Here is a 16,019-nt window from a genome sequence, read left to right on the forward strand (position 1 = left end):
GTGCCAGCAACTTGAGGGTTGCAGGTTCGATCCCCGCTTCCGCCATCCTAGTCACTGCCGTTGTGTCCTTGGGCAAGACACTTTACCCACCTGCTCCCAGTGCCACCCACACTGATTTAACTGTAACTTAGATATTGGGTTTCACTATGTAAAGCGCTTTGAGTCACTTAAGAAAAAGCGCTATATAAATGTAATTCCCTTCACTTCACTTCACTTTTTCTGCACATCCACGCCTCCACATGAGGAGTTACACCAAAAGGAAATAACTGCTTGTCTCGGACCGACGAGAGACTCCAACAACATGTTTTCTCCCCGATCGTATGCGACCATACTTCTGGTTTAAATCAGTGGTTCTTAACCTTGTTGGAGGTACCGAACCCCAACAGTTTCATATGCGCATTCACCGAACCCTTCTTTAGTGAAAAAAAAACAAAAACATTTTTTTCAAATTCAAGACAAAGTTATATGTTTTTGGTAACACTTTAGTATGGGGAACAAATTCTAAGTAACAATGACTTAATTTAGAGTTATTTGGTTAGGGTTAGGGTCAAGGTTAGAGGGTTAGGGTCATAATAAGGCCATGCCAAATAAGGCATTAATAAGTACTTAATAATGACTACCGTATTTTTCGGATTATAAGTCGCAGTTTTTTTCATAGTTTGGCCGGGGGTGCGACTTATGTGTGAAATTATTATATATATAATATTATTTAACTCATTCACGTAAGAGACTAGACGTATAAGATTTCATGGGATTTAGCGATTAGGAGTGACAGATTGTTTGGTAAACGTATAGCATGTTCTATATGTTATTGTTATTTGAATGACTCTTACCATAATATGTTACGTTAACATACCAGGCACCTTCTCAGTTGGTTATTTATGCGTCATATAACGTACACTTATTCAGCCTGTTGTTCACTATTTTTTATTTATTTTAAATTGCCTTTCAAATGTCTATTCTTGGTGTTGGGTTTTATCAAATAAATTTCCCCAAAAAATGTGACTTATACTCCAGTGCGACTTATATATGATTTTTTCCTTCTTTATTATGCATTTTCTGCCTGTGCAACTTATACTCCGGAGCGACTTATACTCCGAAAAATACGGTAGTTAAGAGCCAATATGTTACTAATTTGTATGTTAATAAGCAACTAATTAATGGTGAATATGTTCCCCATACTAAAGTGTTACCATGTTTTTTTTACTGGTGCATAAAATGAACCGTGCATGAACATCACTTTGTTCAAAGAACAAAACCAACACAGTGCATAAACTCACAACAAATGACACACCTGCAAATCCGTCAGTCATTGCCGTATCCGTAATACGCCGATAAGGAGAAGTTTGTATTTACACGATGAGTCGGGTGTGTCTTGACCTCCTCCGAACCCCTGAGGCCGACTCACCGAACCCCTAGGGTTTGATCGAACCCAGGTTAAGAACCACTGGTTTAAACAGATAGTCATTGTAAAAACCACTAAAACATTTTGTTGGGTGAAGCTGAAAATAAAACAAACAACAAATGACACAAAGATGAAAAACAACGAAAAATGTATACAGCTTTAAAATATAAACTTGACAGGAGGTTCCGAGCTGCTTGCCCGCACTGTGCAAAGGATCAGACCTAACCTGACTCACGCCAGATCTGTGTAGCTCGCTGAGCTCCACACAAGGATCTGGGATCGAGGGTATTGCAAAAAAGATAGCAAAAAACAATGAACCAATCAGGATCGCCGGGCGGGATTTCATAGATGTGACGTAGGGCCGAAGCGACTGTTTGATTCAAACAACAATGGCGGCACGTGGCGAGGACTCGTGACATTGATTCTGCTATTGTAACTGTTTTGTCGAATCTATCAAATATTATTTATTTAAAGGGGAACATTATCACAATTTCAGAATGGTTAAAACCATTAAAAATCAGTTCCCAGTGGCTTATTATATTTTTCGAAGTTTTTAAACAATTTTTACCCATCACGCAATATCCCTAAAAAAAGCTTCAAAGTGCCTGATTTTAACCATCGTTATATACACCCGTCCATTTTCCTGTGACGTCACATAGTGAAGCCAACACAAACAAACATGGCGGAAAGAACAGCAAGCTATAACGACATTAGCTCGGATTCAGACTCGGATTTCAGCGGCTTAAGCGATTCAACAGATTACGAATGTATTGAAACGGATGGTTGTAATGTGGAGGCAGGTAGCGAAAACAAAATTGAAGAATAAACTGAAGCTATTGAGCCATATTGGTTTGAACCGTATGCAAGCGAAACCGACGAAAACGACACGACAGCCAGCGACACGGGAGAAAGCGAGGACGAATTTGGCGATCGCCTTCTAACCAACGATTGGTATGTGTTTGTTTGGCATTAAAGGAAACTAACAACTATGAACTAGGTTTACAGCATATGAAATACATTTGGCAACAACATGCACTTTGAGAGTGCAGACAGCCCAATTTTCATCAATTAATATATTCTGTAGACATACCCTCATCCGCGCTCTTTTCCTGAAAGCTGATCTGTCCAGTTTTGGAGTTGATGTCAGCAGGCCAGGGAAGCTAGGGTCGATAGGGGGTTAGTTCGCTCGTCTGCGGGAACAAACTGCCGCCATTGCTTGCCGTGCTACCGAGGTCCTTTGTCCCTGAATTACTCACACACTCCGGCAGATTCAATGAGGGTCTGGCGGCAGATTTCTTTGACTTTATCGTTGGAAATGCATCTGCTTTGAGTGTCGCAGGATATCCACACATTCTTGCCATCTCTGTCGTAGCATAGCTTTCGTCGGTAAAGTGTCCAATTTCTTGCCACTTTCGCATCTTTGGGCCACTGGTGCAACTTGAATCCGTCCCTGTTTGTGTTGTTACACCCTCCGACAACACACCGACGAGGCATGATGTCTCCAAGGTACGGAAAACAGTCGAAAAAACGGAAAATAACAGAGCTGATTTGACTCGGTGTTTGAGAAAATGGCGGATTGCTTCCCGATGTGACGCCACGTTGTGACGTCATCGCTCCGAGAGCGAATATTAGAAAGGCGTTTAATTTGCCAAAATTCACCCATTTAAAGTTCGGAAATCGGTTAAAAAAAAATATGGTCTTTTTTCTGCAACATCAAGGTATATATTGACGCCTACATAGGTCTGGTGATAATGTTCCCCTTTAAAAGATGAACAGAGAACGGTTCTGAAGGCATTTATTGGTGGCAAGGTTGTTTTGGCTCAAGTTTGGCAAGAGCTTGATTTACCAAATCGCTCCACTGGTGTGGTGGTGAAGGAAATGGGATTGCTCTGGTAGAGGATCAGATCCGTGAGGCTGGATTATTGGGGGTATCAGGCATGCAGCTGGGATGAAGAAACGAAATCCTCCAAGGACGTTATTTTCTTTGCACAAACGACATCGATCGTCTACTGACATTGCTGCGTTGTTTCAGTAAAACTTCTCTAACTTTTCGCTGTGTCGTTCTCCAATATGTCGGCTGTTCTGTTTTGGATTTCAGCGTCACGGGTTGATTTCGATGTGAGTGGTTGAAGTAGCACATCATTCACGATAACGGACAGGTGGTTTATCCAATCACATACAATTATTTTTTTTACAAGGCCCCGCCTTCTGAAATACATCTCCTATTGAGAAGTCCCAGATCCTTGTGTGGACTTCAGCGAACTACAAGGATCTGGCGAGAGTCAGGTTAGATCAGACCTACTAAATGGTTCCAGAAAAAAACTCCACTGACAGGAGAACTCCAAGTACTCGTTGGATACCGTCACATACCACGGCATTACTGCCAGCATTTTAAAACCGAAATAGCGCAATATTTACCATACCGTTACATCCCTAGAATTAGTCGTTTGCAGATGTTGGCTTTATTTTAGGACGTGTGGTCAAGTCTGTTTTTTTTGTATTCTGCAAAGTTCTGGGCACATGCTGGTTTAGTTCATCTATCCAGTGGTGGGTCCATGAGGAAGGAGATGTATTGTTCATTAAAAAAAAAACAGTTAATTCAAAATCAACTGTTTGAGCTTCTCTGAAAGGTTGTTCTCAACAATTGAGATAATAATAATAATAATAATACATTTTATTTATAAGGCGCCTTTCTGGGCACTCAAGGACACCGTACAATAAAATCAAATTGGATAAAAAAAACAAAAACAACAACAAAGAGAAAAGAAAAGATGATTACAATGAATAAGCAGTCAGAAATAGGTGTGTTTTGAGTCTTGATTTGAAGAGGGATATTGAATCTAAGTTGCGAAGGTCTGGTGGTAAAGATTTCCATAGATGTGGGGCAGAGCGACTGAAAGCTCGGGCACCCTTGGTGGGCAGTTTAAATAAAGGGACAGTGAGATTGATGGATGAAGAGGATCTTAGGGAACAAGAGGGCGTGGCGACATGGATCAGGTCAGAGAGATATGATAGAGAGAGGATCAAATGTTCTCACATTTGGTAGTCATAAAGAGACTGGACGACATATTACTATTATAACGTCTCCAGCAAGCTGGTATTAGTTCATCGGGGATATGTAGACTTTAGTTGACTCAACACAAATGAATCACAGAGGGCAATGACATCCAAGTATTGGGACATTAAGTGATTTTAGGTGATGTCATCATCACTTTCTTTTCATGTCCAAAGAAATTGTAAACTATTTAGATAAGGTCCTGATTTAATTTGATTGTCTTTCCATCCCAGCTCCCCGCAGAGTGGACTAAACAGGAGTCTTCACAGAAGCCCAGGGCCCGGCTGACAGTTGGACTCCTCCTTACATCCTACTGTTTTCTCTAGGGAGCGGAACCTTCCCTCGTCTTCACACCCATTATTCTCGGTTTGGCACACTCGCCTTCACAGGTACACTCACAGTCAAGGAAAGAACTTTGGAGTTTGACACTGCCGACATTCCTGAGCATAATAACTCTTGGAGCAAGTTCCATCAAGTTGAGTGGTTTTAAGAACTCCAGCAAATTCGATACAGAACCCTGGAGGCTGTCTTCTTGCCTCCCCCCCTCCTCATCTGAGCGGCAAAAGGATTACCTTCACCCTGAAAATATCCTGTGACCTTATGCAAGGTTACTTCAGACTCTTTCTTTGTATTCATGCCTGCTATCATATTGTGGACTACTCTGAGACTCTGAGCGACAGTATATCGATGTACAAAGGACGACATTTCTACGTACAGTAGATGGTGGATAACAGCCTGTGCTAAGTAGTTTTAAAATAAATAACAATAAGGCAATCTTATATATCGCTGTGTTCTCTGATGACCTTTTTTACACAGAACTAACAATAAAAAAAATATATAAATTCTATTATTTGTTACAAAATATTGCTCTGTTTGCAAGATAAATGTGATCTACATGTAAGGGGTAACACATACAGTGCATCCGGAAAGTATTCACAGCGCTTCCCTTTTCCACATTTTGTTGTCAAAGCCTTATTCCAAAATTAAATAATTAATTTTTGTCCTCAAAATTATACAGAAAATAAATACCCCATAACAACAATGTGAAAAGTTTTTTTTTTTATTTTTTTTTTTTAATGCTAATGTATAAAAATAAATCACATGCACGTGAGTATTCATAGCCTTTGCTCAATACTTTGTTGATCCACCTTTGGCAGCAATTGGCGCCTCAAGTCTTTTTGAATATGATGCCACAAGCTTGGCACACCTATCTTTGGGCTGTTTTGCCCATTCCTCTTTGCAGCATCACTCAAGCTCCATCAGGCTGGATGGGAAGCGTTGGTTTTCATCCAGGATGTCTCTGTCCATTGCTGCATTCATCTTTCTCTCTATCCTGACTAGGGTTGCAAAGGGGTAGAAAGTTTCCGGTAAATTTCCGGAAATTTACCACGGGAAGTTCAGCTCGGGAAGTTTGGAAATGTTGACAATTTTTTGATTATTCAAAGTTGGACACCGTCCATGGGAATGAATGGGGAATTACAATAATTATATATTATTGGGCACTTGTCTATATGCTGCTGCATCTTTGTGGCATTTTTCACGGAGCTCCTTGCACAGTATTTGCAAATGTACACAGCCTTTCCGTCTACATTGGTTGGGGTGAAATGTCTCCACACATCAAATGGTGTACGTGGCATTATTCTGTTTGTATTTATTTATTCTTGTAAAAAACTAATGCAATGCCACACACAGATATAAATAGTCATTAAACAATTGGAGTGGTCTTTAAAAATATTTTACTAATGGACAAATGAATAGAAATAGACTAGATTAATAAATGAACACTCAATCAGCATGCTAAATCAAACTATAACCTACATTCTTGTATGACAACAGAATGGTTAGCAGAACAGAAGGCAGAGGAAACTACACGTTTTGATTTAGTATTTGCTTGTTGAACTTTACAGATCACAAAAAAGTTAAATTCCGATCGCTAACGTTGTTAACATAAATGAATAGGATTTAACATAGAGAAATTTAGCATCACGGCTAACGGAGAAAAATTTTCGGTTCATTAAGAGACTGTGGCGGTACATAAACCTAGCTTGCTAGAGATATTGGCCCCAAAATCATTTAACAAGTACAGGAACAGCTAGCTAGCTTGAGTGGAAGTCTGCTGGAGTAGTCTACAGTCATACAGTAACAAGCAATTACACCTCTATTAAACTTAAATACCATAGATCAAATATATTTACCCCAGTAATATCATCAAAACTTACCTGACTGGATGAAGTCCTTGGGCTCAAATACTAGTGTGGCCTCAATAGCCCTGCTGTAGTGTGTAGCATGCTGGGAATTATCTGGGCATGTGATGGAGGAATGCACAGTGCAGGGTTGAAATTCTACTGAATTTGCATTAAATCAGGTTGTTTTAGCTAATAATCATACTGCAAGATCTGGCATGTTGCATTCAATGTTTATTCCCGTTAATTCCCATATATTCCCGTTAATTCCCGTGGACAGTTTCCAACTTTGAATATTCCCGGAATTTCGCAACCCTAATCCTGACTAGTCTCCCAGTTCTTGTCACTGGAAAAACATCCCCACAGCATGATGCTGCCACCACCATGCTTCACTGTAGGGACAGCGTTGGCCTGGTTCACAGCAAAGAGTTCAATCTTTGTCTCATATGACCAGAGAAATGTGTTTCTCATGGTCTGAGAGTCTCTCAGGTGCATTTTGGGAAATGTTTATGAAGAAATGGCTTCTGTCTGGCCACTATAATATACAAGCCTTACTGGTGGATAGTTGCAGAGATGGTTGTTCTTCTGGAAAGTTAATCTCTCTCCACAGAGGAATCATGTAGCTCTGACAGAGTGACCATCAAGTTCTTGGTCACCCCCCGACGAGACCAAGAGGAATGCAGCAATGTACAGAGACATCCTGGATGAAAACCAACGCTTCCCATCCAGCCTGATGGAGCTTGAGAGGTGCTGCAAAGAGGAATGGGCGAAACTTCCGAAAGATAGACGTGCCAAGCGTGTGGCATCGTATTCAAAAAGACTTGAGGCTGTAATTGCTGCCAAAGGTGCATCAACAAAGTATTGAGCAAAGGCTGTGAATACCTGCATACTTGCCAACCTTGAGACCTCCGATTTCGGGAGGTGGGGGGAGGGGGGTGGGGTGGGCGTGGTTGGGGGCGTGGCTAAAAGGGGAGGAGTATATTTACAGCTAGAATTCTCAAGTCAAGTATTTCATATATATATATATATATACATATATATATATATATATATATATATATATATATATATATATATATATATATATATAAGAAATACTTGACGTTCAGTGAATTCTAGCTATATATATATATATATATATATATATATATATATATATATATATATATATATATATATATATATATATATATATATATGCATATATTTATAAATATATATATAAAATAAATACTTGAATTTCAGTGTTCATTTATTTACACATATACACACACATAACACTCATCTACTCATTGTTGAGTTAAGGGTTGAATTGTCCATCCTTGTTCTATTCTCTGTCACTATTTTTCGAACCATGCTGAACACCCTCTCTGAAGATGCATTGCTGTGTGGCACGCACAAAAGTGCTTTCATCAAAGGCACTAGATGGCAGTATTGTCCTGTTTAAGAGTGTCACAACATTGCTGTTTACGGCAGACGAACTGCTTTACGGTATACAAAAACGTGACTGCTGTTGTTGTGTGTTGTTGCCGGGCTGGGAGGACGTTAATGAAACTGCCTAACAATAAACCCACATAAACCAAGAACTCACCCTTGATCATTCTACAGTTATAACGTGATTGGGCAGGTATGCTGTTTATATTGTGGGAAAGCGGACTCAGGTCCTCATGGACCTGAGTCCGCCTGAATTTCGGGAGATTTTCGTGAGAAAATTTGTCCCGGGAGGTTTTCTGGAGAGGCGCGGAATTTCGGGAGTCTCCCGGAAAATCCGGGAGGGTTGGCAAGTATGAGGTACATGTGATTTCTTTTTTATTTGATTAAATTTGCAAAATTTTAAATAAACAAATATTAATTATCCCATTTTGGAATAAGGCTGTAACAACAGATAAAAGATAAGCGCTGTGAATACTTTCCGGATGCACTGTGCTACTCACATTAACGTTCAGCTGTGTATACTGTAGAACTACTGAGTTATTTGAATTGAGCGACATAGGACATGTTCTAGTCTGCAAGTTCAACATTGGGATAGCTGACTCGAGCAATGATTCTGCATTGACTATAAATGGTGGCCCTGTGATGTCTATAGTATGTAAGTAGGCACATTTATACAGGCCTCGGAGGGTCTTCTTTCCCAAATAATGTGTAACAATTAGAATTGCACATTTTCATTTGATTACGAATAAGCCCGAAGAGTGCAAAAGATTTAGAAAACCATGGTAGGACACCAGCAGGGGCTTGTATGTGCAATGTGTGTTGATTTACTGGAGGGCATTATTAATAAGTCACAGTCAAGATGGAATCTTACTCTGAGGCTGGAAAAAAATGTGTTGCCTAAGGCCTCAACAGACTGCGGTACGGGAGTTTTGAACTCCCAAGTTTCAAGCCTACCCACAGAGGACAAAAGTAACATACAGGAAAGTGGAGTGGATACGTTCCCTTTAGCCTCCGGGTGCAGAATTCCTCTCTCACTGACCGATAATCAAACCCTTCCTCCACTAGGTCTTACTACTATGTCTGCCTTGTCCACTTTTACAAGTAGCCCATTGACTAACACAGGCAAGCAATATATACTTATTTATCTTCAAATACTAAAGTGCTGACAATTTGAACTGTATGTTGTATCTTTATTTGTGCTGGGTAAATTAACTGTGCTCCAAATAATATGATATAGTAGAGAGAGAGAGAGAGAGAGAGAGAGAGAGAGAGAGAGAGAGAGAGAGAGAGAGAGAGAGAGAGAGAGAGAGAGAGAGAGAGAGAGAGAGAGAGCGAGAGAGAGAGAGAAGAAGAAGGAGCACTCAAAATTATTTTATTGGGTCCTCAAGCTTATATTGGGGTTACAGTCTTGTTGTGTATTCATGATCATTTTGCCAAATTTCCTGCCAAGGTTTCATCCAAACATTTGGAAACATATTCAGTGCAATATAATGCAGAGAGAGTTATATAATAATAATAACAATAATAAAACAGATCTAAGAAACCAGCTGCTTACTTTTGGATTTGTTTGCATCCCTCAGCATGGATTATAACTGGACCTAAACATGCATACTGGAATGAAATAAAAGCGCAAACATCTGACAATAATAAAGTGGAAATGCAATTTACACCCTGCTGTACATATGTTGTGTTACGCACCACACAGAACTCGACCACAAACATGCAAGCAGGCAAGAACAGATGTCAGCGTGAGGGTCCGTGCAAAAACTGCCTTGCTGAAAAGTGCTGAAACTATCCAACATCCATTTTTGTCTGCAGCCAAACCGATGAATGATCATCCTTGATTGGATGTGCACCCACAATACCTGTTTTAGAAAGCCAGTGCCTTATCCAGATCCAATCCTAGAGGTTTGTCTGTGAACTGTATCCTCTTTTTTTACATACACACTGTAACTGTGTTCTTGTCCAAAGTAACATATGTCATATATCATATACAACACTGTAACACTGTAACTGTAACACGCACGTTAGTAACACTGGCATAGCTACCGTATTTTTCGGAGTATAAGTCGCTCCGGCCGAAAATGCATAACAAAGAAGGGAAAAAACATATATAAGTCGCACTGGAGTATAAGTCGCATTTTTTGGGGAAATGTATTTGATAAAACCCAACACCAAGAATAGACATTTGAAAGGCAATTTAAAATAAATAAAGAATAGTGAACAACAGGCTGAATAAGTGTACGGTATATGAGGCATAAATAACCAGAGGTGGGTAGTAACGCGCTACATTTACTCCGTTACATCTACTTGAGTAACTTTTGGGATAAATTGTACTTCTAAGAGTAGTTTTAATGCAACATACTTTTACTTTTACTTGAGTATATTTATAGAGAAGAAACGCTACTTTTACTCCGCTACTTTTATCTACATTCAGCTCGCTACTCGCTACTAATTTTTATCGATCTGTTAATGCACGCTTTGTTTGTTTTGGTCTGTCAGACAGACCTTCATAGTGCCTGCGTTTCAACAAATACTGTCACTGGTGACGTTCACTCCGTTCCACCAATCAGATGCAGTCACTGGTGACGTTGGACCAATCAAACAGAGCCAGGGGTCACATGACCTGACTTAAACAAGTTGAAAAACTTATTGGGGTGTTACCATTTAGTGGTCAATTGTACAGAATATGTACTGTACTGTGCAATCTACTAATACAAGTTCCAATCAATCAATCATTTTTTATTTCAACCGTACACCCCGTCAAAAGCCTAAAGACTGACTGCACAGTTCCTGTCTTCACAATAAAAGTGCCGCTCCATCGCGCCTGCGCTTTCAAAATAAGAGTCTCCGAAAGCCTGCGCAAACAAGCTAGCAAGCTACGGAGTTTGCCGCCAATGTATTTCTTGTAAAGTGTATAAAAACGAATATGGAAGCTGGACATATAAGATGCCAAAAACCAACCACTTTCATGTGGTATTAGACAGAAAGGAGGAACTTTTTTTCTCCTCCATTTGAAAACCTGGACGTTTGTCATCACTACTGTCTGATTCCAATCAATGCAAGTCATCAGAATCAGGTAATACACTAACTTATATTCTTGTCTTCATGAAAGAAAGGAATCTATATGTGTTAAACATGCATGTATGTTCATTAAAAGGTAATTAAAATGTATAATTGTCCACTTAAAGGGGAACTACATTTTTGGGGAAAATGTGTCTATTGTTCACAATCATTATGAAATACATGTTTTTTTGTTTTTTTAATGAATTATAAATACTAAATAGATTCGATCAAAAGTCTGCTTACAATGGAGCCTATGGGAGCCGTTCAATTCTATCTATAGAGTCCCTAAAACAACATCCAAAGAACTCTATTAGGGTTTTATATACATGATGTAAGTATATATGTAATGTAGTAACGGGCACATTTATGATAACATTTAATATTTACATATTTACATTTTAAGCACACACAGAGCATTCATTACAAAAACGCATCACGACGTTCGCCTTTTTTTTTTTTTTTTACAAAATCACTGATTACTACTCACTGCAGACTTTATGAGAGCCAACAAACATAATAAAACATGTGCAAGGTCTGCTGTCATTTTGTCATGTCTGTGTAATCATGTTCTGTTTTAGTCATGTTTTGTTTTGTTTAGTTATTGGACTCTTTAGTTTCTGGTTGTTCACTCCTTTGTTTTGTTTCCATAGCAACCCATTAGTTTTCACCTGTCACGTCACGCACCTGTTTCACGTTTTGAGTCACGCACCTGTTTTCGTTAATCATGTCTGTGTTATTTATGCTTTTCTTTTTCTGTTGGTCAGCCTGGCGACATCCACATTTATGCTCTGCACATTCCTGACACTTTGTTTCATGTCCATCGTTCATGCTGCTCCTTTAGTCCATGCCAAGCTTCGCTGCCTGACGCGCCACGCCAAGCTTCGCCGCCTGACGAGCCACGCCAAGCTTCGCCGCCTGCCACGATGACGACACATCCACCTCCTCGTCGGCCACGGATGTGGCCATTCCATGGGCATCCGCCACGCCAGGTTCGCCAACCTCCTCGTCGGCCACGAATGTGGCCATTCCCTGGGCGCCCGCCTCGCCTGCTGCAGCGGCGTTCCACTCGCCGCCGCCACTTAACTCTGCCCCGGTGGATACAGGGACACGTGGTCTGGCGACCCACCGCCATGTCCCCCACCTGCCCTCCCATGACTATTGATCATTGTTTTTTGTTTTTTTATGGACATCTGGTATCTGTCCTTAAGGGAGGGGCTCTGTCATGTCTGTGTAATCATGTTTTGTTTTAGTCATGTTTTGTTTTGTTTAGTTATTGGACTCTTTAGTTTCTGGTTGTTCACTCCCTTGTTTTGTTTCCATAGCAACCCATTAGTTTTCACCTGTCACGTCACGCACCTGTTTCACGTTTTGAGTCACGCACCTGTGACTCAAAACGTGAAACAGGTGCGTGACATGTCTGTGTTATTTAAGCTGTTCTTTTTCTGTTGGTCAGCCTGCGACATCCACATTTATGCTCTGCACATTCCTGACACTTTGTTTCATGTCCATCGTTCATGCTGCTCCTTTAGTCCATGCCAAGTAAGTTTTTGTTTATTAATGCCACAGTTAGTGTTTTGGTTTCATTGTTCATAGTTTCTGCCTTTGTGCAAGTTTTGTGTTTATAGCCAAGTTTTGTACCTCCACTGTGAGCGCCTTTTGTTTGTTCCTTTTTTTTTTGAGTGTTAATATTAAATCATGTACCCACCTCCAAGCCATGTCCGGTCCAAATCATTTGCACCTCGGGAGAACAAACCACGCCATAGTTCAAGTCATGACACATTTAGATGTAAACTGTCTTACAATCCTTGCGAAGAAACAGGGTGGGGTGGGGGACAAGCGTTTTTCGCGTCATTCTCGCCAGTTCCAGGTCCTAAAAGGCTGTCAAAGTGTCTCAACTTGTTGGATTATCTCCTCAGCCATCTACTTTTGAGGTGAGAGGCATGATTTATGACCTACAGGGATGCAGGAGACAACATACTCAGTGGCCTAGTGGATAGAGTGTCCGCCCTGAGATCGGTAGGTTGTGAGTTCAAACCCTGGCCTAATCATACCAAAGACTATAACAATGGGACCCATTACCTCCCTGCTTGGCACTCAGCATCAAATGTTGGAATTGGGGGTTAAGTCACCAAAAATGATTCCCAGGCGTGCCTACCACTGCTGCTCACTGCTCCCCTCACCTCCCAGGGGGTGATCAAGGGTGATGGGTCAAATGCAGAGAATAATTTCGCCACACCTAGTGTGTGTGTGACAATCATTGGTACTTTAATTTTAACTTTAAGAGACCACTCGATCATGTCAACATTGTCACACATGGAAGTGATCACATCGCCGCTATACATAGTCCATCTGCGTTAGCGCTTATAATAACATGATCACTAATACTTGGTTAATATTCAAGTCACGAAACGTAAATGGAGTATTGTTGGCACTTTTTGAATGGTCATTTTTCAGATTTCATGGGCGGATTTGTGGAGCTCCCATTGGCTCCGCTGTAATCAGACTTTTGTTTACTATTTTTTAATATTGAGAATGCATTAAAAACAAATCCATCCGTCGTCATGTCTTGCTTAATGATAGCGAACCATAGCCAACATTTAAAAAAAAAAATGCAGATCCTTTTTAAGTGTTGCTGCTTCCCGATGTTGTCAGACATCTCTTGTTTCGCTAGCTACTTATAATGCATTTAAATAGGGCACAAGCAGATTGTTTCAGATGTTTGGTCATTGCAAAGACGTGGGCACGGAAGTAAATTGTGTACATACCGTATTTTTTGGAGTATAAGTCGCTCCGGAGTATAAGTCGCACCGGCCGAAAAGGCATAATAAAGAAGGGAAAAAACATATATAAGTCGCACTGGAATATAAGTCACATTTTTTGGGGAAATGTATTTGATAAAACCCAACACCAAGAATAGACATTTGAAAGGCAATTTAAAATAAATAAAGAATAGTGAACAAAAGGCTGAATAAGTGTACGTTATATGAGGCATAAATAACCAACTGAGAAGGTGCCTGGTATGTTAACGTAACATATTATTGTAAGAGTCATTCAAATAACTATAACATATAGAACATGCTATACGTTTACCAAACAATCTGTCACTCCTAATCGCTAAATCCCATGAAATCTTATACGTCTAGTCCAGGGGTGTCAAACTCAAATACAGAGTGGGCCAAAATTTCAAACTGAACAAAGCCGCGGGCCAAGGTTGAACAAATTAACCTTTTAATAGGGACCCAACCAAGTTTTGCATTGAATATTGAACAAGCAAGGCTTATATAACTTTATAGTGACACGCAAAATCGAGTTTCAAAAAAATAATAATAAACAAAATATCAATGGAATTTCAAATAAAATGTAAATAAAAATTGAATGCCTCTTTTCTATTTGCAGCCTTCTGAGGTAAACATCAAAATAAACTTTTTCCACAGGCTAATAATACATTTTAAAATAAAATCACAATAATGAATGAATCAAACATTCAAGCCTTGAAGTAGCAAGAGAAAGTGCATGAATAAAACGTTAATTATTGCTCGGTTTGCTACACTGATTTGCTTTAACACTGAATATGGAACAAGCAACGCTTATATAACTTAATAGTGCAAAATCAACTTTCAAAAAACAAAGGAAAAAACATCAATGGTATATTAAATACAATTTAACAAAAAAAATTGAATGCCTCTTTTCTGTTTGCAGCCTTCTGAGGTAAATATCAACATTAACTTGGTGGGCGGGGGCGGGGTTTGGTGGTAGCTGGGTTGTATATTGTAGTGTCCCGGAAGAGTTAGTGCAGTATTTGTTCTGCTGTGTTTATGTTGTGTTACGGTGCGGATGTTCTCCCGAAATGTGTTTGTCATTCTTGTTTGGTGTGGGTTCACAGTGTGGCGCATATTTGTAACAGTGTTAAAGTTGTTTATACGGCCACCCTCAGTGTGACCTGTATGACTGTTGACCAAGTATGGCTTGCATTCACTTGTGTGTGTGTAAAGGCCGCGTATATTATGTGACTGGGCCGGCACGCTGTTTGTATGGAGGAAAAGCGGACGTGACGACAGGTTATAGAGGACGTTGAAGGCAGTGCCTTTAAGGCACGCCCCCAATAATGTTGTCCGGGAGAAATTCGGGAGAATGATTGCCCCAGGAGATTTTCAGGAGGGGCACTGAAATTTGGGAGTCTCCCGGGAAAATCGGGAAGGATGGCAAGTATGAGTATTATACAGCGGCACCGCTGCTGTATAATACCGGCGGGCCAGCTTTAATGTCAATTTGATATTGCCTCAAGGGCCAAATGAAATTACACGGGCCACAGTTTGAAAGAAATGGTCTAGTCTCTTACGTGAATGAGCTAAATAATATTATTTGATTTTTTTTTTTTTTTTTTTTTTTTTTGTGTGTCCTGTCCAGCTTCTCAGGCAAATCATATAGTTGATGTAGATGCCCATGTCAGCTGTTCAGATTTACTTTACAAAAGAGAAGTGTAGGATACTTCTCTTGTTGCCTTATTTGTATTTGACTTTATTAAATGTATTTATATTATCATTTAGTGCAGCCGGGCCGGAGCAGGAGGGGATAGAAAGAGAAAAAAAAAGAAGACAGAGGGGGAAATTGTGGGGACAAGAGGGGGATTAGACAGAGAGACAAAAACAACAACAGCAAACAACAACAACAACAACAATAGAGCAACATCAGCAAATATGACATGTACAAATATGATGGTAAAAGTAATAGCAAATAAGCAGTTAGCGAAAAATAAAAAATAATACAGAAATGACAATGAGCATTATTACACTATAAATGGATCAATACAAATACCAATAGAAATAGCGCTATTGATAATGAACAATACCAATAATTTACCTTTATTATCAACAAT

At 39.8% G+C, this 16,019-nt stretch overlaps 1 protein-coding gene across 1 annotated transcript in view; it reads left to right on the forward strand.

Annotated features, from left to right (window-relative positions):
* The window catches only part of edn3b (endothelin 3b), a 46,532-nt gene extending 40,995 nt beyond the window's left edge, over positions 1–5,537 (forward strand). Inside the window, exon 4 of the mRNA XM_061976480.2 lies at positions 4,694–5,537. Within this exon, the coding sequence (XP_061832464.1) occupies positions 4,694–4,748 (55 nt within the window). The 3' untranslated portion in view covers positions 4,749–5,537. The remainder of the gene's footprint in view (positions 1–4,693) is intronic.
* The last annotated feature ends 10,482 nt before the right edge of the window (positions 5,538–16,019 follow it).

The sequence above is a fragment of the Nerophis lumbriciformis genome, linkage group LG01 (genome assembly GCF_033978685.3).
Source record: "Nerophis lumbriciformis linkage group LG01, RoL_Nlum_v2.1, whole genome shotgun sequence".
In the NCBI taxonomy this organism is placed as follows: domain Eukaryota; kingdom Metazoa; phylum Chordata; class Actinopteri; order Syngnathiformes; family Syngnathidae; genus Nerophis; species Nerophis lumbriciformis.